This window comes from Pristiophorus japonicus, chromosome 13 (genome assembly GCF_044704955.1).
Source record: "Pristiophorus japonicus isolate sPriJap1 chromosome 13, sPriJap1.hap1, whole genome shotgun sequence".
NCBI classification, from domain to species: domain Eukaryota; kingdom Metazoa; phylum Chordata; class Chondrichthyes; family Pristiophoridae; genus Pristiophorus; species Pristiophorus japonicus.
This window is the reverse complement of record NC_091989.1, coordinates 156,877,214-156,904,502: the sequence shown is the minus strand read 5'-3', so window position 1 is coordinate 156,904,502 and position 27,289 is coordinate 156,877,214. Positions and strand designations below refer to the sequence as shown.

The 27,289-nt window shown below is 45.1% G+C and overlaps 1 protein-coding gene across 1 annotated transcript in view; it reads left to right on the top strand.

Annotated features, from left to right (window-relative positions):
• The window catches only part of LOC139278208 (polycystin-1-like protein 2), a 136,067-nt gene that overhangs the window by 44,027 nt on the left and 64,751 nt on the right, over positions 1-27,289 (top strand). The window contains exons 12-17 of the mRNA XM_070896856.1: positions 3,817-4,004; positions 10,118-10,348; positions 12,630-12,731; positions 21,868-22,046; positions 22,237-22,383; positions 23,508-23,572. Of these exons, the coding sequence (XP_070752957.1) occupies positions 3,817-4,004; positions 10,118-10,348; positions 12,630-12,731; positions 21,868-22,046; positions 22,237-22,383; positions 23,508-23,572 (912 nt within the window). The remainder of the gene's footprint in view (positions 1-3,816; positions 4,005-10,117; positions 10,349-12,629; positions 12,732-21,867; positions 22,047-22,236; positions 22,384-23,507; positions 23,573-27,289) is intronic.

Genomic DNA, 27,289 nt, shown 5'->3' with positions numbered 1-27,289 from the left:
ACAATGAACCAAAAACAATCAATATGCTCAGTCTAAGGAGGGTGTAGCAAGGGCCTGGGTTGATTTCCCTGCCATTTGGATGATATGGGGGTTGGTTAGGGTGGAAATGCAGCTCATCCTTGGGGAAGAAGAGGGAAATCCTTATTAGTCGGGAAATTGTGTTGGGGAAATTGATGGGATTGAAGGCTGATAAATCCCCAAGGCCTGATGGACTGCATCCCAGAGTACTTAAGGAGGTGGCCTTGGAAATAGCGGATGTATTGACAGTCATTTTCCAACATTCTATTGACTTTGGATCAGTTCCTATCGAGTGGAGGGTACCCAATGTAACCCCACTTTTTAAAAAAGGAGGGAGAAAGAAAACAGGGAATTATAGACCGGTCAGCCTGACCTCAGTAGTGGGTAAAATGATGGAATCAATTATTAAGGATGTCACAGCAGCGCATTTGGAAAGAGGTGACATGATAGGTCCAAGTCAGCATGGATTTGTGAAAGGGAAATCACGCTTGACAAATCTTCTGGAATTTTTTGAGGATGTTTCCAGTAGAGTGGACAAGGGAGAACCAGTTGATGTGGTATATTTGGACTTTCAGAAGGCTTTCGACAAGGTCCCACACAAGAGATTAATGGGCAAAGTTAAAGCACATGGGATTGGGGGTAGTGTGCTGACATGGATTGAGAACTGGTTGTCAGACAGGAAGCAAAGAGTAGGAGTAAATGGGTACTTTTCAGAATGGCAGGCAGTGACTAGTGGGGTACCGCAAGGTTCTGTGCTGGGGCCCCAGCTGTTTACACTGTACATTAATGATTTAGACGAGGGGATTAAATGTAGTATCTCCAAATTTGCGGATGACACTAAGTTGGGTGGCAGTGTGAGCTGCGAGGAGGATGCTATGAGGCTGCAGAGTGACTTGGATAGGTTAGGTGAGTGGGCAAATGCATGGCAGATGAAGTATAATGTGGATAAATATGAGGTTATCCACTTTGGTGGTAAAAACAGAGATACAGACTATTATCTGAATGGTGACAGATTAGGAAAAGGGGAGGTGCAACGAGACCTGGGTGTCATGATACATCAGTCATTGAAGGTTGGCATGCAGGTACAGCAGGCGGTTAAGAAAGCAAATGGCATGTTGGCCTTCATAGCGAGGGCATTTGAGTACAGGGGCAGGGAGGTGTTGCTACAGTTATACAGGGCCTTGGTGAGGCCATACCTGGAGTATTGTGTACAGTTTTGGTCTCCTAACTTGAGGAAGGACATTCTTGCTATTGAGGGAGTGCAGCAAAGGTTCACCAGACTGATTCCCGGGATGGCGGGACTGACCTATCAAGAAAGACTGGATCAACTGGGCTTGTATCACTGGAGTTCAGAAGAATGAGAGGGGACCTCATAGAAACATTTAAAATTCTGATGGGTTCAGACAGGTTAGATGCAGGAAGAATGTTCCCAATGTTGGGGAAGTCCAGAACCAGGGGTCACAGTCTAAGGATAAGGGGTAAGCCATTTAGGACTGAGATGAGGAGAATCTTCTTCACCCAGAGAGTGGTACAGCTGTGGAATTCTCTACCACAGAAAGTTGTTGAGGCCAATTCACCAAATATATCCAAAAAGGAGTGAGATGAAGTCCTTACTACTAAGGGGATCAAAGGGTATGGCGAGAAAGCAGGAATGGGGTACTGAAGTTGCATGTTCAGCCATGAACTCATTGAATGGCGGTGCAGTCTAGAAGGGCCGAATGGCCTACTCCTGCACCTATTTTCTATGTTCCTATGTAAGAGACAGAAAAGCTGGTCATTAGGGAGGGGGTTGGGAATAGGTGGCTGAGGTGTTGCCAATGGAAAGCTAGCCAAATTGTACTTGGTGAGGGTGGGGTGAAGGGTCAGATTGATGCTCATTCAGGATGCTGTTAGAGGTTCTGATGGGGGCAGGAGTTCTGAGCAAAGAGTATCAAAAGGCACAATGTGTGAAGCAATAAGAATGGGCAGCTGAACATGCACATGGGACTGATAAGTTGGTGAGAGCATGGCGTTTGGAATAACCATGGAACAGGATAGAGGCAAGACGCCTGGGGGTAAGTGGTACAGAGCAGGTAGCTTGTTCTTGTAATGATACCTGTAAATTATAGGGTTCACAATCCCCCAACAAATCAGTGAAATATTTATCATAAGCCACAATTTTGTTCATCTTATAAATTTCAAAAGAAGACAATGTAAGTGTTCACGATAAAATCTCTGCACAGCTTCCACCTACTGGTCAGAGAATATTGGTGTATTTCACTGTTTAACATGTCCATATAAAGTGAACAAGCAGAAAGACAAGTCCTTACAGGGAAAAGGAACTCTGTGCACTGTACTTATGAATATATAAACTTTAAACAAGAGGACTCAAAAGAAAATACAGCAGGAACTTAATTAATTTTAGACCTCAAAGATCTTTAAAAAGTTTGAGGTTTAGCATAAATTGTCACGGACTTATCCAGTTCCAAGCTCTACATCGCTAACATTTAAAAATGCTTTGTGCAAAGTTAGACTAGAGAAGTTGGGACTGTTCTCTGTAGGAGAGCAAAGACGATTAAAGGGAGATTCAATAGATGTGTTCAAAATGAGGAAGGGCTTTGTTTCAGTAGCTAGGGAGAAACTGTTTCCACTGGCAGAAGGGTTGATAACTAGAGGGCACAGATTTAAGAAAATTAGCCCAAATTAGCAAAAGAACCAAGGGAGAGATGAGAAGATTTTTTTATTAATCATAACTGGGGGGAAATTGTGGTCAGAGGATTCCTGCGGGAAAACGCCTCCGACCGGAATTTTTTTACGGAAGTACCTGGTAGTCCCGGAAGAACATAGGATTACGGTCAGATGCCTCTATTCAATTTGCAGTGTGTGGGCTCACACATTCCAGCAACCTGGGATCACGTGGGCCTGGAACACCAATGAACATCTAGTATTCTCATTGATAATAATGGGAGCTCTGTTTGTGCGAGCTCCCCTTACTATCGATGAGAATACCTCCCAAAAACACAGAAACACTACACAATAAATTAAAAAAAACACCACATATATTTAAAATTAATTGAAATTGAATTTAATTAAATGTTTTACCAAATACATTTTTTTAAATATGTTTTAATAGGATTAAAAATAAACTTACCTTAATGGTCAGAGTTTTTAATATAAAAACTAGTGATGAAATTAAATTTTTCTATGTTTTAAAATTCTTAAGTTGGTAAAAGTAGGCTATACGCCTGCTTTTACCAGGCGTAAGAGTTTGAAGGACATTCGCTGGGCAAATAGCCCAAATCTCTGCCCTGCGGATGTCCTTCTCCTGCGGATACATGCGATCTGTCAAAAGCCACTTTGACAGATCGCAAAAGCCGGTTCTTGGTGTAGGTGCATCATGTGCTGAGAACTGGCATTTGCGAGGCCTCTTTGGGTGTATGCGCACATCGTACCCAGAGAGGCCGTAATTTTCGGCCCAACGAATTGTTATGATCTAGAATGCATTGCCTGAAAAGGTACTTGAAGCAGATTCAATAGTAACTTTCAAAAGGGAACTGGATAAATAGCTGTAACTGAAAAGTTGTCAGGGCTATGGGGAAAAAGCAGGGGAGTGGGATTAACTTGATAGCTCTTTCAAAGAGTTGACACAAGCACGATGGGCTCCTTCAATGCTGTAGGAGTCTATGATTCTACTCTTAAGTTTCAGTATATGTGGCTTTTTATTCAAGCCCTCTCTTCTCTAGCAAGTTTAGTTTTTATATTGGAATCTTATCTGGTAACAATAAATCATTCATTTTTCCATTATTTGTCTCTTTCCAGTTGAAGTCTACAGTTGGCTTATTAGTCCTGAAATGTTAATGGGCAGGAATGGCACTTACTATTTGGCAGCCAAACCTCTCCCGAATGTTTCAGAGATCTACCCTACAACTTTTACTATAAGTACCTTCAATACCAACTGCGTATATTGGGATGAGGTACAGCATTATTGGTCAACACATGGATGTAAGGTAAGATGAATGAAGCTTCAATACTATATAAAACTGACAATAGCACTAATGGTTCTCCGCAATTAATTCTATTATATGCAACAGATTGGAACAGATAAAAACATAGCTTATTCTAAGGAGTTAAATGTTATTGGACTGCATGTAGCATTCATGCATAAGGAAGAAGCAAAATCATAAATTGACACACCATTTGATTACACCTTAATGCAAATCAGCCGGCGTCCATCAGCACCAGGCCTGCAATAAACAAAGCAACTCTTTACCGTAACTAAAAAATGGCAATGCATTGAGCAAAACAAGCTGACAAACTAGGAGTATTTGAAACCTAGGAATTAATCACTGCAAATTAAAATTAAACTTTTGCGCAAATATGTTGATTCAGGATTTATAACATACTAAGATTTATAACATACCTGACGACTATGTGTGCGGGAAGTGTGTCCAGCTGCAGCTCTTGACAGACCGCATGACGGCACTGGAGCTGCGGATGGACTCACTCTGGAGCATGCGCAATGCTGAGAATGTTGTGGATAGCACATTTAGTGAGTTGGTCACACCGCAGGTAAGGGTTAGGACAGATAGTGAATGGGTGACCAAGAGACAAGGCAAGAGCAGGAAGGTAGTGCAGGAGACACCTGCGGTCATCTCCCTCCAAAACAGATATACCGTTTTGGATACTGTTGGGGGAGATGACTTACCAGAGGAAGGCACCAGCAGCCAGGTTCATGGCACCATGGGTGGCTCTGCTGCACAGAAGGGCGGGAAAAAGAGTGGGAGAGCTATAGTGATAGGGGACTCTATTGTAAGGGGAATAGATAGGAGTTTCTGCAGCCGCAACCAGGACTCCAGGATGGTATGTTGCCTCCCTGGTGCAAGGGTCAAGGATGTCTCGGAGCAGCTGCAGAGCATTCTGGAGAGGGAGGGTGAACAGCCAGTTGTTGTGGTACATGTAGTTACCAACGATATAGGTAAGGAGTGGGAAGAGGTCCTTCAAGCTGAATTTAGGGAGCTAGGAGTTAAATTAAAAAGTAGGACCTCAAAGGTAGTAATCTCTGGATTGCTACCAGTGACACATGCTAATCAGAATAGAGGGAGCAGGATAGTTAAAATAAATATGTGGATTGAGCAGTGGTGCAAGAGGGAGGGATTCAAATTCCTGGGACATTGGAACCAGTTCTGGGGGAAGTGGGACCTGTACAAAAGGGACGGTCTGCATTTGGGCAGGACTGGAACTGATGTCCTGGGGGTAAAATTTGCTGATGCAGTTCGGGAGTGTTTAAACTAATATGGCAGGGGGATGGGAACCTATGCAGCGAGACAGGGCAAAGTAATATGGAGTCAGAAACAGATGGTAGAAAGGTAAAAAGCAATAATGGAAGGCCGAGTAAACAAAGGCAAGAAACAAAAAGGGCCACACTACATCATAATTCTAAAAAGACAAAGGGTGTTAAAAAAACAAGCCTGAAGGCTTTGTGTCTTAATGCAAGGAGTATCCATAATAAGGTGGATGAATTAACTGTGCAAATAGATGTTAACAGATATGATGTGATTGGGATTACAGAGACATGGCTCCAGGATGATCAGGGCTGGGAACTCAACATCCAAGGGTATTCAACATTCAGGAAGGATAGAATAAAAGGAAAAGGAGGTGAGGTAGCATTGCTGGTTAAAGAGGAGATTAATGCAATAGTTAGGAAGGACATTAGCTTGGATGATGTGGAATCTATATGGGTAGAGCTGCAGAACACCAAAGGGCAAAAAACGTTAGTGGGAGTTGTGGACAGACCTCCAAACAGTAGTAGTGATGTTAGGGAGGGTATCAAACAGGAAATTAGGGGTGCATGCAATAAAGGTGCAGCAGTTATCATGGGTGACTTTAATATGCATATAGATTGGGATAACCAAACTGGAAGCAATACGGTGGAGGAGGATTTCCTGGAGTGCATAAGGATGGTTTTCTAGACCAATATGTTGAGGAACCAACTAGGGGGAAGGCCATCTTAGACTGCGTGTTGTGTAATGAGAGAGGATTAATTAGCAATCTCGTTGTGCGAGGCCCCTTGGGGAAGAGTGACCATAATATGGTGGAATTCTACATTAGGATGGAGAATGAAACAGTTAATTCAGAGATCATGGTCCAGAACTTAAAGAAGGGTAACTTTGAAGGTATGAAGCGTGAATTGGCTAGGATAGATTGGCGAATGATATTTAAGGGGCTGACAGTGGATGGGCAATGGCAGACATTTAGAGACCGCATGGATGAACTACAACAATTGTACATTCCTGTCTGGCGTAAAAATAAAAAAGGGAAGGTGGCTCAACCGTGGCTATCAAGGGAAATCAGGGATAGTATTAAAGCCAAGGAAGTGGCACAAAAATTGGCCAGAAATAGCAGCGAACAAGGGGACTGGGAGAAATTTAGAACTGAGCAGAGGAGGACAAAGGGTTTGATTAGGGCAGGGAAAATAGAGTACGAGAGGAAGCTTGCAGGGAACATTAAAACGGACTGCAAAAGCTTCTATAGATATGGAAAGAGAAAAAGGTTAGTAAAGACAAACGTAGGTCCCCTGCAGTCAGAATCAGGGGAAGTCATAACGGGGAACAAAGAAATGGCGGACCAATTGAACAAGTACTTTGGTTTGGTATTCACTAAGGAGGACACAAACAACCTTCCGGATATAAAAGGGGTCAGAGGGTCTAGTAAAAAGGAGAAACTGAGGGAAATCCTTATTAGTCGGGAAATTGTGTTGGCGAAATTGATGGGATTGAAGGCCGATAAATCCCCAGGGCCTGATGGTCTGCATCCCAGAGTACTTAAGGAGGTGGCCTTGGAAAGGTGGCGGATGCATTGACAGTCATTTTCCAACATTCCATAGACCCTAGATCAGTTCCTATGGAGTGGAGGGTAGCCAATGTAACCCCACTTTTTAAAAAAGGAGAGAGAGAGAAAACGGGGAATTATAGACCGGTCAACCTGACATCGGTAGTGGGTAAAATGATGGAATCAATTATTAAGGATGTCACAGCAGCGCATTTGGAAAGAGGTGACATGATAGGTCCAAGTCAGCATGGATTTGTGAAAGGGAAATCATGCTTGACAAATCTTCTGGAATTTTTTGAGGATGTTTCCAGTAGAGTGGAAAAGGGAGAACCAGTTGATGTGGTGTATTTGGACTTTCAGAAGGTTTTCGACAAGGTCCCACACAAGAGATTAATGTGCAAAGTTAAAGCACATGGGATTGGGGGTAGTGTGCTGACGTGGATTGAGAACTGGTTGTCAGACAGGAAGCAAAGAGTAGGAGTAAATGGGTACTTTTCAGAATGGCAGGTAGTGACTAGCAAGGTTCTGTGCTGGGGCCCCAGCTGTTTACATTGTACATTAATGATTTGGACGAGGGGATTAAGTGTAGTATCTCCAAATTTGCAGATGACACTAAGTTGGGTGGCAGTGTGAGCTGCGAGGAGGTTGCTATGAGGCTGCAGAGTGACTTGGATAGGTTAGGTGAGTGGGCAAATGCATGGCAGATGAAGTATAATGTGGATAAATGTGAGATTATCCACTTTGGTGGTAAAAACAGAGAGACAGACTATTATCTGAATGGTGACAGATTGGAAAAGGGGAGGTGCAACGAGACCTGGGTGTCATGGTACATCAGTCATTGAAGGTTGGCATGCAGGTACAGCAGACGGTTAAGAAAGCAAATGGCATGTTGGCCTTCATACCGAGGGGATTTGAGTACAGGGGCAGGGAGGTGTTACTACAGTTGTACAGGGCCTTGGTGAGGCCACACCTGGAGTATTGTGTACAGTTTTGGTCTCCTAACTTGAGGAAGGACATTCTTGCTATTGAGGGAGTGCAGCAAAGGTTCACCAGGATGGCAGGACTGACATATCAAGAAAGAGTGGATCAACTTTGCCTGTATTCACTGGAGTTCAGAAGAATGAGAGGGGATCTCATAGAAACGTTTAAAATTCTGACGGGTTTAGACAGGTTAGCTGCAGGAAGAATGTTCCCAATATTGGGGAAGTCCAGAACCAGGGGTCACAGTCTAAGGATAAGGGGGAAGCCATTTAGGACCGTGATGAGGAGAAACTTCTTCACCCAGAGAGTGGTGAACCTGTGGAATTCTCTACCACAGAAAGTTGTTGAGGCAAATTCACTAAATATATTCAAAAAGGAGTTAGATGTAGACCTTACTACTAGGGGGATCAAGGGGTATGGCGAGAAAGCAGGAATGGGGTACTGAAGTTGCATGTTCAGCCATGAACTCATTGAATGGCGGTGCAGGCTCGAAGGGCCGAATGGCCTACTCCTGCACCTATTTTCTATGTCTAAGAACTAAAAAATACACCTTCTCAAAAGATCAAATATGTACCCTGCTACACGTCTGCTGGGGGATTGCTCAGTTCCCATTGAACTACCAAAATGTCAAATGCCTGCTACGAGATGCCAGTTAGGAAAAATAAATGATACAGGGGGTGAAATTTCCCCTTTTTGCGACGCCTGTTAGCACCTCTGGGGGGGGTGGTAATGGGGTACAAAGCTCTTTTTGCCCAGTGGAGGGGGCGGGAGGGGCTACCGTTCCCGGGAAATTGCCCAGCGATGAGTGCCGCGCCCAGGGTCGCTGCATCATCGGCGTGTGCGGCGATCCCTTAGCGCCACATGCCGACATCTTTCCTCCCTGCTGAAGATATTGCCATGCGCCCCACGAGGCTGGCACGAGCGAGTGCCAGGGCCAGCCTCGCAGGTCGCAAAGCTGACATCCGTTCGCGGGACGTAAGTTAAAGGGGAAGTCGCCATGCCTCGCGCCGCCATCTTGCTCGTTTTGCCGACTCTCAGGTTGGCTCTATTGGTTCTCCCCCTAGCATGGTCCGGGACGCCATCGTGCAGCCTGGCACTCTGTTTCGGGGCTGCAGCCTCGGTACCATGTTGCCCTGGTGGTCCAGTGGAGACCATCAAGAGGCCTTGCAAAGTGCGCAATGGCCCTCCCCTTTTAGCGAAGGGGAGAGGCATTGATGCGCATCAGCGTCACATGGAGCATCCGCGTTGCGCTCCCGACTGCGCCCTGTTAGCACCGCTGGTCCCGCCCCTACAGGAAGTGGAGCGCACGAGATTGAGGGGTGGTAAACCCAATTCAGCAGCTTGGGTGGGACTTCCACACTGGGCGCATGAAGTACCCAATCAGGGTGCAGGGCAATTTCACCCCTACAGTACTTATTTAAAAATAAACAAACCCAACCATCTTTCTTAACTGCAATTGAGAGCGATTCACCAGATAATTATCATGACAGGAAAAATGCCTAATTCGCACTTTTATAACCACAACCGTTGACCTTTCTAAAGTTCTCCAAGTTGCTCTCCATTTCCACCCTCCACAAATTAAAACTCATTCAGAATGCTGCAACCTGCATCTTCAGCCGCAAAAAGCATTACGTTCCCATCATCTCTGCGGTTCCAAGCTCTGCACCACAAGATGCCTGGAATTGACTTCAAGGTGACCATCCTTGTTGTCAAAATCTGCTATTGCCTTGCTCCACCTTAACTCAGCAGTGTCCTGCAGCCATATATTCTGGACATGCCGCTGACATTAAGTTGCTCGCTGCTTCCCCATCAATGTCCACTTTTTCAACCATTACACCTTGTCTTTCAAAACTCTACTCACCCACCCCCCCCTTTCACAAGCCTCCTAAATACCATTCTCTTCAGCTGTGCCTTCCCATCTCCTTTATCGTACAGTCACCCCCTTCTTCATTCCAGTTCAGAATCCACTGTTCTCGTCTCTGTCTTGTGAAGAGCTTGAAGATATATCTCTGAATATGAGGAGAGCTATAGAAATGTGAGTTGTTGTTGAAAAACAGACCAGCATTGAGCATTACATTGTTCACCAATCACCATTTCTGTTCTGGAGAAACCCAAACATGAATTGCTTTGAATTCTGGCAAATTTAGATTTTGGCAAATAAACTTGTAATGACCTAGTTCGGATCATTGTTCAATTTGACATTCCTCGCCAGTCTCCAGCCCACTCTGAGGAGGTTCTAGAAATTTCTACTATAGTATTTGTCTTTCATATTGAAGAATGATTCACATTTGTTTTATCTTTATCACGGTAGGTGGGCCCAAGATCAAACCTAGAAAGGACCCAATGTCTTTGCAACCACTTTAGTTTGTTTGCTACCTCTTTCCTGGTCTTGCCTAATAAGGTGGATATCACACAAACAATACAGTTATTTTCTCGAATCAAAGACAACTCCGTGGTGGTCGCATTATTGGCTGCTATTGTTGGAATTTACATCATCGTGGTCATTTGGGCTCGAGCAAAAGATAGACAGGATTTAGTGAAGGTAAGGAAACTGTTCATAAGATGTTGTAACTTTGAGATTTAATTTATTACTAACTACTTAAATTACAAATTAAAGAAAACCAGACATAACAAAGCATATTAATGCTTAACAGAATTTGTTGCAATATTTTCCATATTAAAACCACATGTATCCAGATGATTTAAAAATGCTATAGTGCTTCAAAGTGATGAAAGTGACGTGATATGGAAGATTGCAAAATATTAATTTTTCTATTAAATTGGCATTGCAGATTAGCCTGATGCTACTACATACTAAACCTCATATAGGCCTGAACATAGATATTTATTAATTGTATCAATATTTTTAGTGAATATAAAATGGAACAGAATGTGATAAAAAAAACAAATTAATGTTTTACGCAATTATATTCTAGCATACTGTTTAATTACCGTGAAGCATGCAAAAGAGAAAGATTATAAAGTTTCCCTAACATTTATTTTGCACCACAGAGTGGGAATATCAGCTTACAAGGTTTTTAAACAGTCAATGGCTCTTGCAAAGTATATTATTTTAAAGTGCGATGCCAATTTCTGAAAATAGTGTGCTCTTCCTTTGTACTTCGAGAGGGTGGAAGATGCCGGTGTGTGGATTTTTTTAACATGTGGTGACCGTTGCACATCAGCCACCACACGGGCTCGACAGAGCTAGGCCTTTATCCAGTGGCAAGGGTTAACCAAGACGACTGGAGACCTGCTCTGCTGCACAGACCTAGTGCGCACACATATCGCAGTGTGGGCAGGTCCGTGCTGCCCCTGGGCCCTCGGCTCTTCTGGGCCCTGTACCCTCATTTGCCGCACCTTCTCCCACGATGTTCCAGGGCCCGGCGCTCCAGCTCTATTTATAGCCCCGACCTGCGGTGGTGTTCTCACACAGGTCAGGGCAGCCCATGGGGATGGCTAACAAGGCAAGGGAATGTACATTAAATGGTTCATCTTTGTTCGAGGGACTGTCTATGATGATGATGATGATTTTAAATTTGGGCAATACTGTATCTTATAGGTAAATGACAGGTCATACTTATTCAATTTATTTGACCCCTGGTTTAATGTAAAGTGCCTTTGCAATCCCACTTACCATAGATTAACTGAGAAGGCAGCTGTGCTGAACAACAACAACAACTTGCATTTATATCGTGCCTTTAATGTAGTGAAACTACCCAAGGCGCTTTACAGGAGTATTATATGATAACAATTTGACACCGAGCCGCATATGTAGAAATTAGCGTAAGTGACCAAAATCTTGGTCAAAGAGGTATGTGTTATATATGTGGACTTGTATTTACTCTGTACAGCCACCAGAGGGCATATTCCCCGGAGTCCCAAGGGATCCCATAATCCCTTGGGAGCACAGGTATTTAAGAAGGCTTCACAGGTTGGAGAGGCACTCTGGAGACCTGCAATAAATGACTAAGGTCACACTTTACTTTGAGCTCACAGTGTTCAGTTTGACTCTTTCTCCAGAAACAACAGTATGTTTTAAGGAGCGTCTTGAAGGAGGAAAGAGAGATAGAGAGGTGGAGAGGTTTAGCCAGGTAGTTCCAGAGCTTGGGGCCTAGGCAACAGAAGGCACGGCCACCAATGGTTGAACGAATATAATCAGGGATGTTTAGGAGGGCAGAATTAGAGAAGCGCAGACATGTTGGGGCCGGTGGGGGTGCGGGGGGGATTGTGGGGCTGGAGAAGATTACAGAGATAGGGAGGGGCGAGGCCATGGAAAGATTTGAAAATAAGGATGAGAATTTACTTAACCAGAAGCCAACGAAGGTCAGCGAGCACAGGAGTGATGGGTGAGCGGGACTTGGTGCGAGTTAGGACACAGGCAGTCGAGTTTTCGATCACCTCTAGTTTACGTAGGATAAAATGTGGGAGGCCAGCCAGGAGTGCGTTGCAATAGTCAAGTCTAGAGGTAACAAAGATAACAAAGCCTCTGATGATTACGCATTGGTGGCAGCTTCTAAATGTTTCCACAGTTTCTGTTTTCCCCTTCCTTAAGTATGTTTTTCACTGACGTGGCATTTTCTCAGAGAACCTAATAAGATCAAGATCTTGCTGTGCGGGGATCGTGTGTCATTGGTGAACTGGTGTCCTACTTCTCAATGATGATACATGGTCAGGAACAACAATCACGTCATCTACCTTTGCAGAGCCTTTCAAATAATTAATGCTTAAAAATAGAACATTTTATATTTTGTATCAACACCTTAACATTGCTGTTTAGAAGTCATTGAATTGTCTTTGCTTAAAATATTTTTTGCATTTAGGTGAAAAAGACCGTTCTTGCAGATAATGACCCATTTGCCAAATACTATTACTTGGTGAAAGTCTTCACCGGTCATCGAAGAGGAGCAGGCACCACATCTAAGGTCTGGGAAAAGATAAATACAAATGCTGTACAAATAAAATAAAATTGAATTGTTAATAGAGTAATTGGGGGTTTCAAAATAACTTACTACAATTATGGAAAGAATAAAGTAATTAAGAATTGAATGTCATGATTGGAGAATAATGTGTTTTTCATAAATAGCAATTATTGGTATAACCAGATGAAGTTTTATATATTTTTTAAATTTGTTCTTTGGATGTGAGTGATGCTGGGAAGGTCACTCTTATATCCCTAGTTGCCCTGAGAAAGTGGTGGTGGGCCTCATCCTTGAGTCATTGCTGTTGGGTAGGGAATTCTAGGATTTGGACCCAGCGACAGTTAAGGAACAGCAATGTATATCCAAGCCAGGATGGAGTAAGACTTGGAAAGAGACTTTAAAGGTAATTGCACTCCCATAATATTTCTGCTCCTGTCCTTCATAGTGACAGAGTTGGCAAGGCTTGGATATGCTGTCAAAGCAAGCTTGATGAGTTGCTACAGTGCATCCTGTAGATAGTGGGAAATGGGGGTTCATTGAGTTCACGACAGGGACACTGATAGAGTGGACGGTTTGAACTGGATTGTGTTGAGCTTCTCGAGTATTGTTGTGACTGCACCCATCCATTTGGTCCCTCAAGCCTGCTCTGCCATTCAATAAGATCACAGCTGATCTGATCCTGGGCTCAGCTCCACTTCCCTGCCCACTCCCCATAATCCTTCACTCCCTTATCGCTCAAAAATCTGTCCATCTCTGCCTTAAATATATTCAATGACCCAGTCTCCGCAGCTCTATAGGGCAGATTCCACAGATTTACAACCCTCTGAGAGGAGAAATTCCTCCTCATCTCAGTTTTAAATGGGTGACCCCTTATTTTAAAACTCTGCCCCCTAATTCTAGATTCCCCCCATGAGTGGAAACATCTTCTCTGCATCTACCTTGTCGAGCCCCGTCATTGTCTTATATGGCTCAATAAGATCACCTCTCATTCTTCTGAACTCCAATGAGTACAGGCCCAACCTGCTCAACCTTTCTTCATAAGTCAACCTTCATCTCAGGAACCAACCAAATGAACCTTCTCTGAACTGCCTTCAATGCAAGTAAACAAGGAGACCAAAAACTGTATGCAGTACTCTAGGTGTGGCCTCACCAATATCCTGTACAGTTGTAGCAGGACTTCTCTGCTTTTATACTCTATCCCCCTTGCAATAAATGCCAACATTCCATTTGCCTTCCTGATTACTTGCTGCACCTGCATACTAACTTTTTGCGTTTCATGCACAAGGACCCCCAGGTCCCTCTGTACTGTAGCATTTTGTAATTTTTCTCCATTTAAATTATAATTTGCTTTTCTATTTTTTCTGCCAAAGTGGATAACATCGTACTTTCCCACATTATACTCCATCTGCCAAATGTTTGCCTACTGACTTAGCCTGTTTATATCCCTTTGCAGATTTTTTGTGTCCTCCTCATAACTTGTTTTCCCACCCATCTTTGTATCATCAGCAAATTTGGCTACATTACACTCGGTGCCTTCATCCAAATCATTAATATAGATTGTAAATAGTTGAGGCCCAGCACCGATCTCTGTGGCACCCAACTCGTTATTGTTTGTCAACCGGAAAATGACCCAGTTATTCCAACTCTCTGTTTTCTGTTAGTTAGCCAATTGTCTATCCATACTAACAAATTACCCCCAGTCCCGTGAACTTTTATCTTGTGCAGTAACCTTTTATGTGGAACCTTATCGAATGCCTTCTGGAAATCCAAATACACCACATCCACTGGTTCCCCCTTATCCACCCTACTCATTACATCCTCAAAGAACTCCAGCAAATTTGTCAAACATGATTTCCCTTTTATAATATCATATTGACTCTGCTTGACTAAATTATGCTTTTCCAAATGTCCTGCTACTACTTCCTTAATAATGGAGTCCAACATTTTACCAACAACAGATGTTAGGCTAACTGGTCTATAGGGGTGTTACATTTGTGGTTTTCCAAGCCGCTGGGAATTTTGGTAGATTACAACCAATGCATCCATTATCTCTGCAGCTATTTCTTTTAAGACCCGAGGATCCAGGGGACTTGTCCACCTTTAGTCCCATTATTTTATCGAGTACTTCTTCTTTAGTGACAGTGATTGTTTTAAGTTCCTCCTTCCCTATAGACCCTTGATTATCCATTATTGGGATGCTTTTAGTGTCTTCTACCATGAAAACCGATACAAAATATTTATTCAAAATATCTGCCATTTCCTTGCTCCCCATTATTAATTCCCCAGTCTCATCCTCTAAGGGACCAACATTTACTTTAGCCACTCTCTTCCGTTATATATACCTGTGGAAACTCTTACTATCTGTTTTTATATTTCTTGCTAGTTTACTTTCATAATCTATCTTCCCTCTCTTTATTATTTTTTTAGTCATTCTTTGCTGGTTATTAAGTTTCCCAATCCTCTGGCCTCCCACTAATCTTGGCCAATTTTTATTCCCTTGTTTTCAATTTGATACCATCCTTTATTTCCTTAGTTAGCCACAGATGGTTATCCCTTCTCTTAAAGTATTTCCTTCTCTTTGGAATATAATTTTGTTGCGATTTATGAAATATCTCCTTAAATGTCTGCCACTGCTCATCAACCGTCCCACTCTGTAATCGATTTTCCCAGTCCACTTTAGCCAACTCTGCCTTCATACCTTTGTAGTCTCCTTTATTTAAGCTTAGGACACTGGTTAGAGATCCAACTCTCTCACCCTCTGCAAAGTCCTGTCCCCTCAGTACAGATTCACACGAGGCATGTAGTGAAGTCAAGGTCACTCTGGACCTGCACCTTTATTTCACAGCTCTGGAATGCTGCACTTGCCAGAGAACTGTCCTTATATACCTGTCTCTTGCAAGTGCACCCCTGGTGGTAAGGTATGCTGGTGGTTACAGGTTATATCTTATTACAGTCATGTATAGCATGTTAGGATACAGTTATATATAATAATGTAAGATACATGACATCATCCTCCCCCAAGGTCTTATTGTCTTTATAGGTTCAGTCTCTCAGGTGGTCTACGCTTTCGCGTGGAGCGTCTGAGTTGTGGTTCAGTTGTTTGCCTTGGTGTCTGTTTTTCTTTGGGTGTGGTTGCTGGTATCTCGCCTGGGCTGTCTGTTTCAATTGGTGTGATTGTTGTTGACTCGCCTGGGCTGTCTGTTGGGATTGCCCTTTCCTCAGGTTATTCCCTCTGTCTGTCCACCAGGTGTGGTGCGAGTTCCACATTGTAGTCCGCCTCTGGTTCCGCAGTGTTGTTGGTAAATCTGCTTTTGACTTGGTTTACATGCCTCCGGCAGGTTTTGCCATAGTCCATTTGTACTATCAGTAACCTGTTTCCTTCCTTGCCCGTTACTGTCCCTGCAAGCCATTTGGGACCCCTGCCATAGTTTAGTACAAACACTTTGTCCCCTATCTCATTCCATCTCCCCCCTCGAATTTCTGTCATGGTACTCAATCAGCTTACGGCGCTTTGCCTCAACAATTTCGTGCATGTCTGGGAGGATTAATGAGAGCCTTGTTTTAAAAGTCCTTTTCATCAACAGTTGCGCGGGGGGAATCCCAGTCAGTGAGTGCGGACGAGATCTGTATGCCAGCAGCAGTCGCGACAGGCGATTCTGCAGCGTGGGACCTTGGATTTTAAGCATGCCTTGTTTAATGATTTGCACTGCTCTCTCCGCCTGGCCGTTGGAGGCTGGTTTGAACGGTGCCGTCTTGACGTGATTTATGCCGTGGTCAATTATAAAGTCTTGAAATTTTGCGCTGGTGAAGCACGGACCATTGTCACTGACCAATATGTCAGGGATTCCGTGCGTTGCAAACATGGTTGCGAGGCTCTCCACAGTGGTGGAGGTTGTGCTCGAGTTTAAAATGGTGCATTCGATCCACTTTGAAAATGCATCTACAACTACGAGGAACATTTTGCCCATGAATGGGCCCGCATAGTCTAAGTGCACCCGCGACCACGGTTTGGTAGGCCAGGGCCAAGGGCTCAGTGGAGCCTCCCTGGGGGCATTGCTGAGTTGGGCACAAATGGTGCACCTTCGGACGCAGAGCTCCAAGTCCGAGTCAATACCAGGCCACCAGACGTGGGATCTGGCTATGGCCTTCATGAGAACGATCCCCAGGTGCTCGCAGTGGAGCTCCCGGACAAATACCTCTCTGCCTCGCAGAGGCATGACTACTCGGCTGCCCCACATCAGGCAGTCAGCTTGTAGTGATAGCTCATGCATGCGCCTGTGAAAGGGTTTTAATTCCTCGGGGCAGGGCATCGCGAGCCTCTGCCCAGTCACCGGTTAGGACACATCTTTTTACTAAGGATAACGTGGGGTCGCTGGTCGTTCAGGCTCTGATTTGGCGAGCCCTCATGGACGAACCTGTAAACTCAAAGGCATTGATTGCCATGACTATCGCACAGTTCTGTTCGTCAGACCCTTCCGTGGTCGCCAGGGGTAGCCTGCTGAGCGCGTCGGCACAGTTGTCTGTGCCTGGTCTGTTCCTTATGGTATAGTTGCAGGACGCCAGCATGAGTGCCCACCGTTGAATTCGCGCCGAGGCGTTGGCGTTTATTGCCTTGCTCTCGGATAGGAGGGACGTGAGGGGCTTGTGGTCGGTTTCTAACGCGAACTTGGCCCCGAAAAGGTCTTGGTGCATCTTTTTGACACCGTACACGCACGCGAGCGCCTCCTTCTCTACCATTCCGTACCCGCGCTCCGCCCGCGAAAGTGACCTGGAGGCATAAGCTATGGGTTGTAATTTGCCCGCACTATTGACATGTTGCAAAACGCACCCGACCCCATACGCTGACGCATCGCATGTGAGAACTAGCTTTTTACCTGGTTCCAAGAAAGTCAAAACACTGTTGGAACACAGAAGGTTGTGTGCCTTATTGAAGGCGCGTTCCTGGGCGTCCCCCCAAAACCAATCGCACCCCTTCCTGAGTAGCACGTGGAGAGGCTCCAGCAGCATGCTTAAGTTCTGGATAAAGTTCCCAAAGTAATTGAGTAGCCCGAGAAAGGCGCGCAGTTCTGAGACATTCCGGGGCCTGGGTGCCAGGTGAATTGCTTCTGTTTTGGACTCTGTTGGGCAGATTCCATCAGCGACAATCCTTCTGCCCAAAAATTCAACCTCGGGTGCAAGAAACAGGCACTTGGATTTCTTGACTGGTAGGCCTACCCGATCCAACCGCTTTAGTACTTCCTCCAAATCATGGAGATGGGAGTCGGTGTTCCTGCCCGTGATAAGTATGTCGTCTTGAAATACAACCGTCCCCGGGATGGACTTGAGCAGACTCTCCATGTTGCGCTGGAATATGGCAGCTGCCGACCTGATGCCGAATGGGCAACGATTGTACATGAAAAGGTCTCGATGTGTGTTGACGGTGGTGAGTAGCTTGGATTCCTCGGTCAATTCTTGCGTCATATATGCAGATGTGAGGTCTAATTTTGAGAAAAGTTTACCTCCAGCCAATGTGGCAAATAAGTCCTCCACTCTGGGCAGCGGGTACTGGTCCTGTAGGGAGACTCTGTTTATGGTAGATTTGTAGTCCCCACAGATTCGTACGGATCCATCAGGCTTCATGACTGGGACGATGGGACTTGCCCAGTCGCTAAATTCCACAGGTAATATAATGCCTTCCCGCAGAAGCCTGTCTAGTTCATATTCAATCTTTTCCCTCATCACCTAGGGTACAGCTCTGACCTTGTGATGGACCGGTCTAGCATCCTGTGTGATGCAGATTTTGACTTTGGCCCCTTTGAAAGTGCCCACATCTGGCTGAAAGAGATGTTCAAATCGCTTTATAACTGTTGAGCAGGAGGTCCGTTCCTCTAATGACATGGCAGGGACATCATCCCATTTCCAGTTTAGTTTTTCCAGCCAGCTTCTCCCCAGCAGTGCTGGGGGGTCTCCGGGGACAATCCACAGGGGAAGTCGGTTCACTGTCCCTTTGTGTGTGACAGAGAGCATGGCGCTGCCAAGGACTGGTACGATTTCTTTGGTATAGGTCCTTAGTTTGGTGTCGACCCTTGTGAGTTTTGGTCTTTCTCTTTTATGCGGCCACAGTTGTTCAAATTGTTGAGCGCCCATGAGAGATTGATTCGCTCCAGTATCCAGCTCCATGTTGACAGATATCCAGTTGAGTAGGACCCTCATCATTATAGGAGGCATCCTGTTGTAGGAGCAGTGGCCATTGATCGTGTTGTACATCGGTGTCCCGGGTACTGTCTCCACCATCTTCTGGTCCGCTTTCCGACCCATCCGATTCGTATACCAGCCGAGCTGCCGTTTTTTTGCACATGCGGGCCAAATGCCCTGTATATTCACAATTTCTGCAAACAGCCTGCTGAAATCGACATCCCCTTGATGAGTGCCCACCCCCACACCTCCATTGTTCAAAGTGTTCCCAAAGAATGAGCTGCGTCTGGCTGATCTCTCTTGAGCTTCTCTCAGTTTGTAGTTGATTGCTCGCATTGTGGGTTGATGAGGTGTGAACGGCCGTTCTTGTGGTCCTTGATGGCTTCTGCCTGCTGTCGAGAGCCTGTTCTCCCGGTTTTGTCTGTGTGTGGGGGTAGCAGCTTGTTTCGTGCTGTGAACTTCTTGTTCCGATATTTCATTAGTTGTCGTACCTGCATTGTAAATCAACCTCGTTTCTTCTTCCCCTACCAAGAATGTCTGTGCAACCAGTGCTGCTGCCTCTAAGGTCAGGTTCTTGGTCTCTATGAGCTTTCGGAATATGCCTGCGTGGCCTATTCCTTCAATGAAAAAGTCTCTCAGCATTTCTCTCCTCAGTTCATCGGAGAACTCACATAAACTAGCCAACCTCCGAAGTTCCGCCACGAAGTCAGGTATGCTCTGGCCCACACAATGTCTGAAGTTGTAGAACCTGTGCCTGGCCATGTGTAGGCTGCTCGCTGGCTTCATTCAGGTGGTCTCTTACCAGTGTGCTCAATTCTTCAAACGACTTGCTTGCTGGTTTCTCGGGTGCCAACAGATCCTTCATTAAAGCGTATGTTTTCGAGCCACAGCTGGTCAAGAGATGGGCTCTTCTCTTGTCTGCCTTATCGTTGCCTAACCATTCTTTGGTTACAAAGCTTTGCTGGAGCCTTTCTATAAAGTCCTCCCAATTGTCTCCTGCATTGTACTTTTCATCTGATCCGTTGTTCGCCATTCTGTGGATTCTGTAATCCCGTAACTCGTCGCCACTGTAAAGTCCTGTCCCCTCAGTACAGATTCACACGAGGCATGTAGTGAAGTCAAGGTCACTCTGGACCTGCACCTTTATTTCACAGCTCTGGAATGCTGCACTTGCCTGAGACCTGTCCGCCATCTCTTTTAATACCTTGGATGCATTTCATCAAGACCAGGGGACTTGTCTACTTGAGTCCCATTAGCCTGTCCAGCACTACCCCCCCAGTGATAGTGATTGTCTCAAGGTCCTCCCTTCCCACATTCCCATGACCAGCAATTTTTGGCATGGTTTTTGTGTCTTCCACTGTGAAGACCGAAGCAAAATAATTGTTTACAGTCTCAGCCATTTCCACATTTCCCATTATTAAATCCCCCTTCTCATCTTCTAAGGGACCAACATTTACTTTAGTCACTCTTTTCCGTTTTATATATCTGTAAAAGCTTTTACTATCTGTTTTTATGTTTTGCGCAAGTTTACCTTCGTAATCTATCTTTCCTTTCTTTATTGCTTTTTTAGTCATACTTTGCTGTTGTTTAAAATTTTCCCAATCTTCTAGTTTCCCACTAACCTTGGCCACCTTATACACATTGGTCTTTGATTTGATACTCTCCTTTATTTCCTTGGTTATCCACTGCTGGCTATCCCTTCTCTTACCACCCTTCTTTTTCACTGGAATATATTTTTGTTGCGCACTATGAAAGAGCTCCTTAAAAGTCCTCCGCTGTTCCTCAATTGTGCCACCGTTTAGTCTTGTAAGAAGGGACCGAGTGTCACATAGCCAAGTTTGCTGACGATAAAAAGATGGGAGGAAAAGCAATGTGTGAGGAGGTCACAAAAAATCTGCAAAAAAACTTAGACAGGCTAAGTGAGTGGGCAAAAATTTGGCAGATGGAGTATAATGTTGGAAAGTGTGAGGTCATGCACTTTGGCAGAAAAAGTCAAAGAGCAAGTTATTATGTAAATGGAGAAAAATTTCAAAGTGCTGGAGTACAGCGGGACCTGGGGATACTTGTGCATGAAACACAAAAGGATAGTATGCAGGTACAACAAGTGATAAGGAAGGCCAATGGAATCTTGGCCTTTATTGCAAAGGGGATGGAGTATAAAAGCATGGAAGTCTTGCTACAGTTATACAGGGTATTGGTGAGGCCACACCTGGAATACTGCATGCAGTTTTGGTTTCCATATTTACGAAAGGATATACTTGCTTTGGAGGCAGTTCAGAGAAGGTTCACTAGGTTGATTCCGGAGATGAAGGGGTTGACTTATGAGGAAAGGTTGAGTAGGTTGGGCCTCTACTCATTGGAATTCAGAATAATAAGAGGTGTTCTTATCGAAACGTATAAGATTATGAGGGGGCTTGACAAGATGGATGCAAAGAGGATGTTTCCACTAGAACTAGGGGGCATAATCTTAGAATAAGGGGCCGCCCATTTAAAACTGAGATGAGGAGGAATTTCTTCTCTCAGATGGTTGTAAATCTGTGGAATTCGCTGCCTCAGAGAGCTGTGAAAGCCGGGACATTGAATAAATTTAAGACAGAAATAGACAGCTTCTTAACCGATAAGGGATTAAAGCGTTTTAGGGAACGGGCAGGGAAGTGGACCTGAGTCCATGATCAGATCAGCCATGATCATATTAAATGGCGGAGCAGGCTTGAGGGGCCGTATGGCCTACTCCTGCTCCTATTTCTATGTTCTTATGTTCTTATGTAACATTCCTGGATTATTTGCTGACCTGATCTCATTAAATTCAGAAGATTACTCTTATTTGGATCCTAAGTGAACTTTAGCTTAGTTTCACATTCATAATAACATGTAAAATTCAGCCCCATCCTCACTGCTGAGCTGATGGGCAGGAATTTCATGGTAGTAGTAAGATGTATCATACATTTCTTTGTTATTTACACAGGTAATAATAACTCTCTATGGTTCAGCAGGCCGTAGTGATTCCCATCATCTGATTGACCCAAAGAAACCAATATTTCAGCAAGGTTCAGTCGATGAGTTTCTCCTCGCTACTCCCTTTCCACTGGGGGATCTCACCAGCATTAGACTGTGGCACAACAATTCAGGTGCCGCCCCATCCTGGTAAATGTCATCTATTGATTCTTTCTTTAGTGTTTTCACTATCCAGAACAGCACTCTTTTGCAAGGTACATGTTTTAGTGCCTTATTGACAACATCAAATCTGATGAAGCTTAACTTGCAGATTCTAAGATGACTACAGAATAGATTCATTTGGTTGCTTTTAATCTACTAAACATCTCTTTAACTGCAGGTACATCAATCATGTAATTATACAAGTTCCGGAAGCAGATGAAAAATGGTACTTCTTCTGCAATTGCTGGTTAGCTCTTGATCTAGGAGAGTTTGTCCTTGACAAAACCTTCCCTCTTGCTACTGATGCAGAAATGAAAGATTTCAGGTAAAATGCTAATACTTTATATGAATGATTTTGCTCATGTTTTCCTTCACTGTGTCTGTTCTTGTTCACTTTATCCTAACAGTGGGCAAAATAAATCGGTTTGAGGTATCACCTCCCTAATGAATGAGTGCAGGTCATAAATTCGCCTCGCACCTTCTAAACTCATTTGTTGTAATCAAACCTTGCTTGACTACAGCTTCAGTAGCTTTAGACTGTTTATTTATTTTTCATTAATGACATGATGGAATGTTGATTTGACATGTTAAAATATTTAAATTTTAAATTTAAATTATCTGAAATTCTGATGCCCAACTCCTGTCCCAGACCAAAGCCCTTATCACCTCTGTCCTTGTTGGCCTACATTGGCTACCGCCATACTATAACACTTCCAAATTTAAATTCTCATCCTCGTGTTTAAATCCCATCATGGCTTTGCCCTTCCACCACTATCTTTGTAACCTCCTCCAGTCCTATAACTCCGCCACCCCCAAACTCTCCATTCTGGTCTCGTCTGAATCCTAACCTCTCCTTGCCCCACCATTGGTGGCCTTGCCTTCAGTCACCATGCTCCAGCATTCCCTCTCTGAATCCCTCAGTCTCTCTGTCTCCCTTTCAGATTCTCCTTTAAACCCACCTCTTTGACCAAGCTTTTATTCGCCTTTCCTAAAATCTCATTCTTTGGCTCTTCATCGATTTTTGTTTCTTATTATGCCCCCAGTTAAGTGCCATGGGGCATTTTTCTACATTAAAGCCATTACATAAATCCAGGTTACTGTTGTCGTCGACACTGAACAAGTTTTCATAGCAGCATTGAGTCAGCGGATTGAAGGATGTTATTGCATCAAACCTGGTTTGAGTTTAATGGGCTTGGCTAAGTTTGGATTGCATCAAATTTCAGCGATAGAATTAGTGCTTGTGTCACCGACTACATCATCCTAATAGCAGAGTGATGGACAAACACATTTCTGGTGTATTTGCAGTTCCTCAAATACCATCAATACTAACTTAAAATCTGCACTGCATGATATTAACTTGCCTCTTTTCAGATGCCGATGGGACTGTTACATATTCCCAACATGCCAACAGTCTTGTTGGAATTTGTGCTATTTGTCCTGTTTTTACAGGGTACCAGGGGAGGCTAGTCCTTCCCACAATGATCATGGTAGCAACTGTGTAAAGCACTCCAGAAGTGAGTGTAAATCAAGATTTAAATATTCAGTTCATGATGTTTCTTTTTTTGCATTGCACGCCAGGGAATAGTCAATAATGTCACACTTATGGCCCAGAAGCATTGACAAAGCCATTTTATAAAGTACCCCCATTTACAACACCGTATAATCTAAAGTGCACTTGGACAGGAGGGAACTTGCCCTCAATGCAATGAAACCGACATTGAAAATTGAGCTGATAAAAAAATTGAATGCTGGATTGCTTTAAAAAAAAGCTTGCTGGAAATACAGAGCAGGTCTGTCAATATTTAAAGCAAAAAAAGATAGGTTATTGCTTTGAGCGGCAAAACTTGAAGGTTATCCATTCAAAATATTAACTTGTTTCTTTTCAGATGCCGATGGGACTGTTACATATTTCCAACATGCCAACAGTCTTGTTGGAATTTGTGCTATTTGTCCTGTTTTTACAGGGTACCAGGGGAGGCTAGTCCTTCCCACAATGATCATGGTAGCAACTGTGTAAAGCACTCCAGAAGTGAGTGTAAATCAAGATTTAAATATTCAGTTCATGATGTTTCTTTTTTTGCATTGCACGCCAGGGAATAGTCAATAATGTCACACTTATGACCCATATTACATTTGATATTACATTAACATGGTTCAAATGCCCTAGTCTACATGATTAACATCAATAAAAAGGCTTTTTAAATATGTCTTGAGGATGGGATAGTTTTAAAGAATGCATCAATGCTGTCGGCTCTATTTAATGTGTTCCAGGAACCTGTTCTTTATGAAGACAGCGGAAAGCCTGACAGATCAGCATATCTGGTTTTCAGTGGTTGCTCGTCCCCCAAAGAGTACTTTCACCCGGGTGCAGCGAGTCTCCTGCTGCTTTTCTCTCTTCCTCTGTACAATGCTGACCAACATCATGTTCTGGGGCACAGCTAGTAATGAGACTGCACAGGGAGAGGAACTGGGTAAATGTTAATTTGTTGCAATAAATTATTTAGCGGTGAAAATAAAAATAAAAGCTGCGAATGTTGGACATCTAAAATAAAATCAGAACATGCTGGAAATACACAATAGGCTCTGACAATGGGTTCTACCTGAAATGTTAAGCTATCTGACTAACCAAATCTTATATTTCCAGCATTTTCTGAGGGTGGGGGTTTGCCAGTTTTCTCCTGAAGGTGATGCCTGTGATATATTCTTATGACATCATGAACACACATTACACAAGATGGCTACAAACTGTTATCATGTGACTTGTCACATGACACTTTTAGTGTTATACACCTGTAGTTGCATTACCACAGTAGTCCACTAGGTGGAGCTATATTACAATGCCGTTCAGTGAGTTATAGTTCCATCTCTCCCAGCACCCCACCAGTACCTCTCCCAAGTATCTATTATTAATGTGTGAACCTCGACAGTAAGTGTTGGCAGGTTATTTGGCTATGGAGGGCATCACAACTGAACATGATCCTGTCTGTTCCCATTATCTAGGCACATGCATATTCCAGCAGAAATCATTTGATAGCAATCAGGAGAGAGAGCCCTGTCATCCCCGCCCTCTTCTCTAGCCAAGAGGACTCTTGTTTAAGTGTGGTGGTCTGTTTTTCTTAGTGCTATACTGGGTAGGTTTTTCTGTTTTGAAATATTTCATATTTGTTTACAGTACTTTGCTTTCCAGATTTGGCACTAAAATACAAACTGGAATTATATAAAGGTTCAATATACAAACTGGAATTATATAAAGGTTTAATATACATACTGGAATTATATAAAGGTTTAATCTGGGTATCTGGAGTTCATTACAAAATGGTGATGTAACTGAGATGTGCAGAAGATTTCATAAAACATGAAATTGAAGCACTAGGGCCCCAAGTTTCCACATGATTTGCTCCTGATTTTTAGGAGCAACTGGTGTAGAACGGAGTATCTTAGAAATCGGAATTCTCCACATTTAGTTTGCTCCAGTTCTAGTCAGTTAGAACAGTTTCACTTTGGAACAGAATTTTCTTTTCAAAAGGGGGCGTGTCCGGCCACTTACGCCTGTTTTCAAAGTTTCGTCAGTGAAAACTTACTCCAAACTAACTTAGAATGGAGTAAGTGAAGATTTTTGTACACTCGAAAAAACCTCGTCTACACTTTAGAAAATCAGGCGTAGGTTACAAATCAGGCGTAGTGAATGGTGGTGGGGGGGGGTGTTTAAATGGAAGTTTCCAAACATTAAACACTTCAGTTTTACAAATAAAGAGCCATCATCAATAATAAATGATAAATACATCAATAAATCAACCAATAAATCAATTAAAAAAAATTAATAAGAAATAATTTTTAAAAAATCAATAAATAAAACATTTTCTACTTACCTACTGCAGCACCGGGAGCCCTCCAACAGCGTGCTGGGATGCCCCCCCCCCAGTGTGTCTCTGTCAGTGTCTCTATCTCTGTCTGTCTGTCTGTGTGTGTCTCTCATTCTCTGTCTGTCATTGTCTGTGTTTCTGACAGCGAGGGGAGGGGGGTAGAGGGAGAGAGGGGGGGAGCAGAAGGAGGGAAGGAGGAGGGATGCGGGAGGAGGGGAGGAGGAGGAGAAGGGGGAAGGGGGAAGGAGGAGAAGGGGGAAGGGGGGGAGGAGGAGGAGAAGGGGGAAGGGGGAAGGAGGAGAAGGGGGGAGGAGGAAAATGGGGGGAAAGAGAGAGGGGGGGAAAGGAGATGGGGGGGAAGGAGATGTGGGGGGGAAGGAGATGGGGGGGGGGGGGAGGAAAGGAGATGGGGGAGGGAGGCTGAATGGGCCGGGCCTGGCTGGGCCCGAGTCTTCGGGCAGGGCCCAAGACTTCGGTCAGGGCCCATCCTCAGCACCAGATTTACAGATAGGTGGCATTGGGTCGGGTCGGGATCGCGGGTCAGGTTGGGGGGAGCGTAGGTCGGGGTCGGGGGGGGGGGGTGATGGGAGGGAGGTCGGTTCGGTTCGGGTCGGGGGGAGGGAGGGAGAGGGAGGTCAGGTCGGGGGGAGGGAGGTCAGGTCGGGGGGAGGGAGGTCAGGTCGGGGGGAGGGAGGTCAGGTCGGGTCCAGCGGTGGGGGGGGGGAAGCGAGAGTCGGGTCGGTGTCAGTGTCGGGTCCGGTCCGGAGGCGGGGGGGCGAGTGGGAGTCGGGTCGGGTCCAGTCCGGTGGGGTGGGGTCGGGTCGGGTCCGGTCCGGGGGGGTCGGGTCGGGTCCGGTCCGGGGGGGTCGGGTCGGGTCCAGTCCGGGGGGGTCGGGTCGGGTCCAGTCCGGGGTCGTGGGGGGTGAGTGGGAGTCGGGTCGGGTCCAGTCCGGGGGGGTCGGGTCGGGTCCGGTCCGGGGGCGTGGGGGGTGAGTGGGAGTCGGGTCGGGTCCAGTCCGGTGGGGTCGGGTCGGGTCCGGTCCGGGGGGGTCGGGTCGGGTCCGGTCCGGGGGGGTCGGGTCGGGTCCGGTCCGGGGGCGTGGGGGGTGAGTGGGAGTCGGGTCGGGTCCAGTCCGGTGGGGTCGGGTCGGGTCCGGTCCGGGGGGGTCGGGTCGGGTCCGGTCCGGGGGGGTCGGGTCGGGTCCGGTCCGGGGGCGTGGGGGGTGAGTGGGAGTCGGGTCGGGTCCGGTCCGGGGGGGTCGGGTCGGGTCCGGTCCGGGGGGGTCGGGTCGGGTCCGGTCCGGGGGCGTGGGGGGTGAGTGGGAGTCGGGTCGGGTCCGGTCCGGGGGGGTCGGGTCGGGTCCGGTC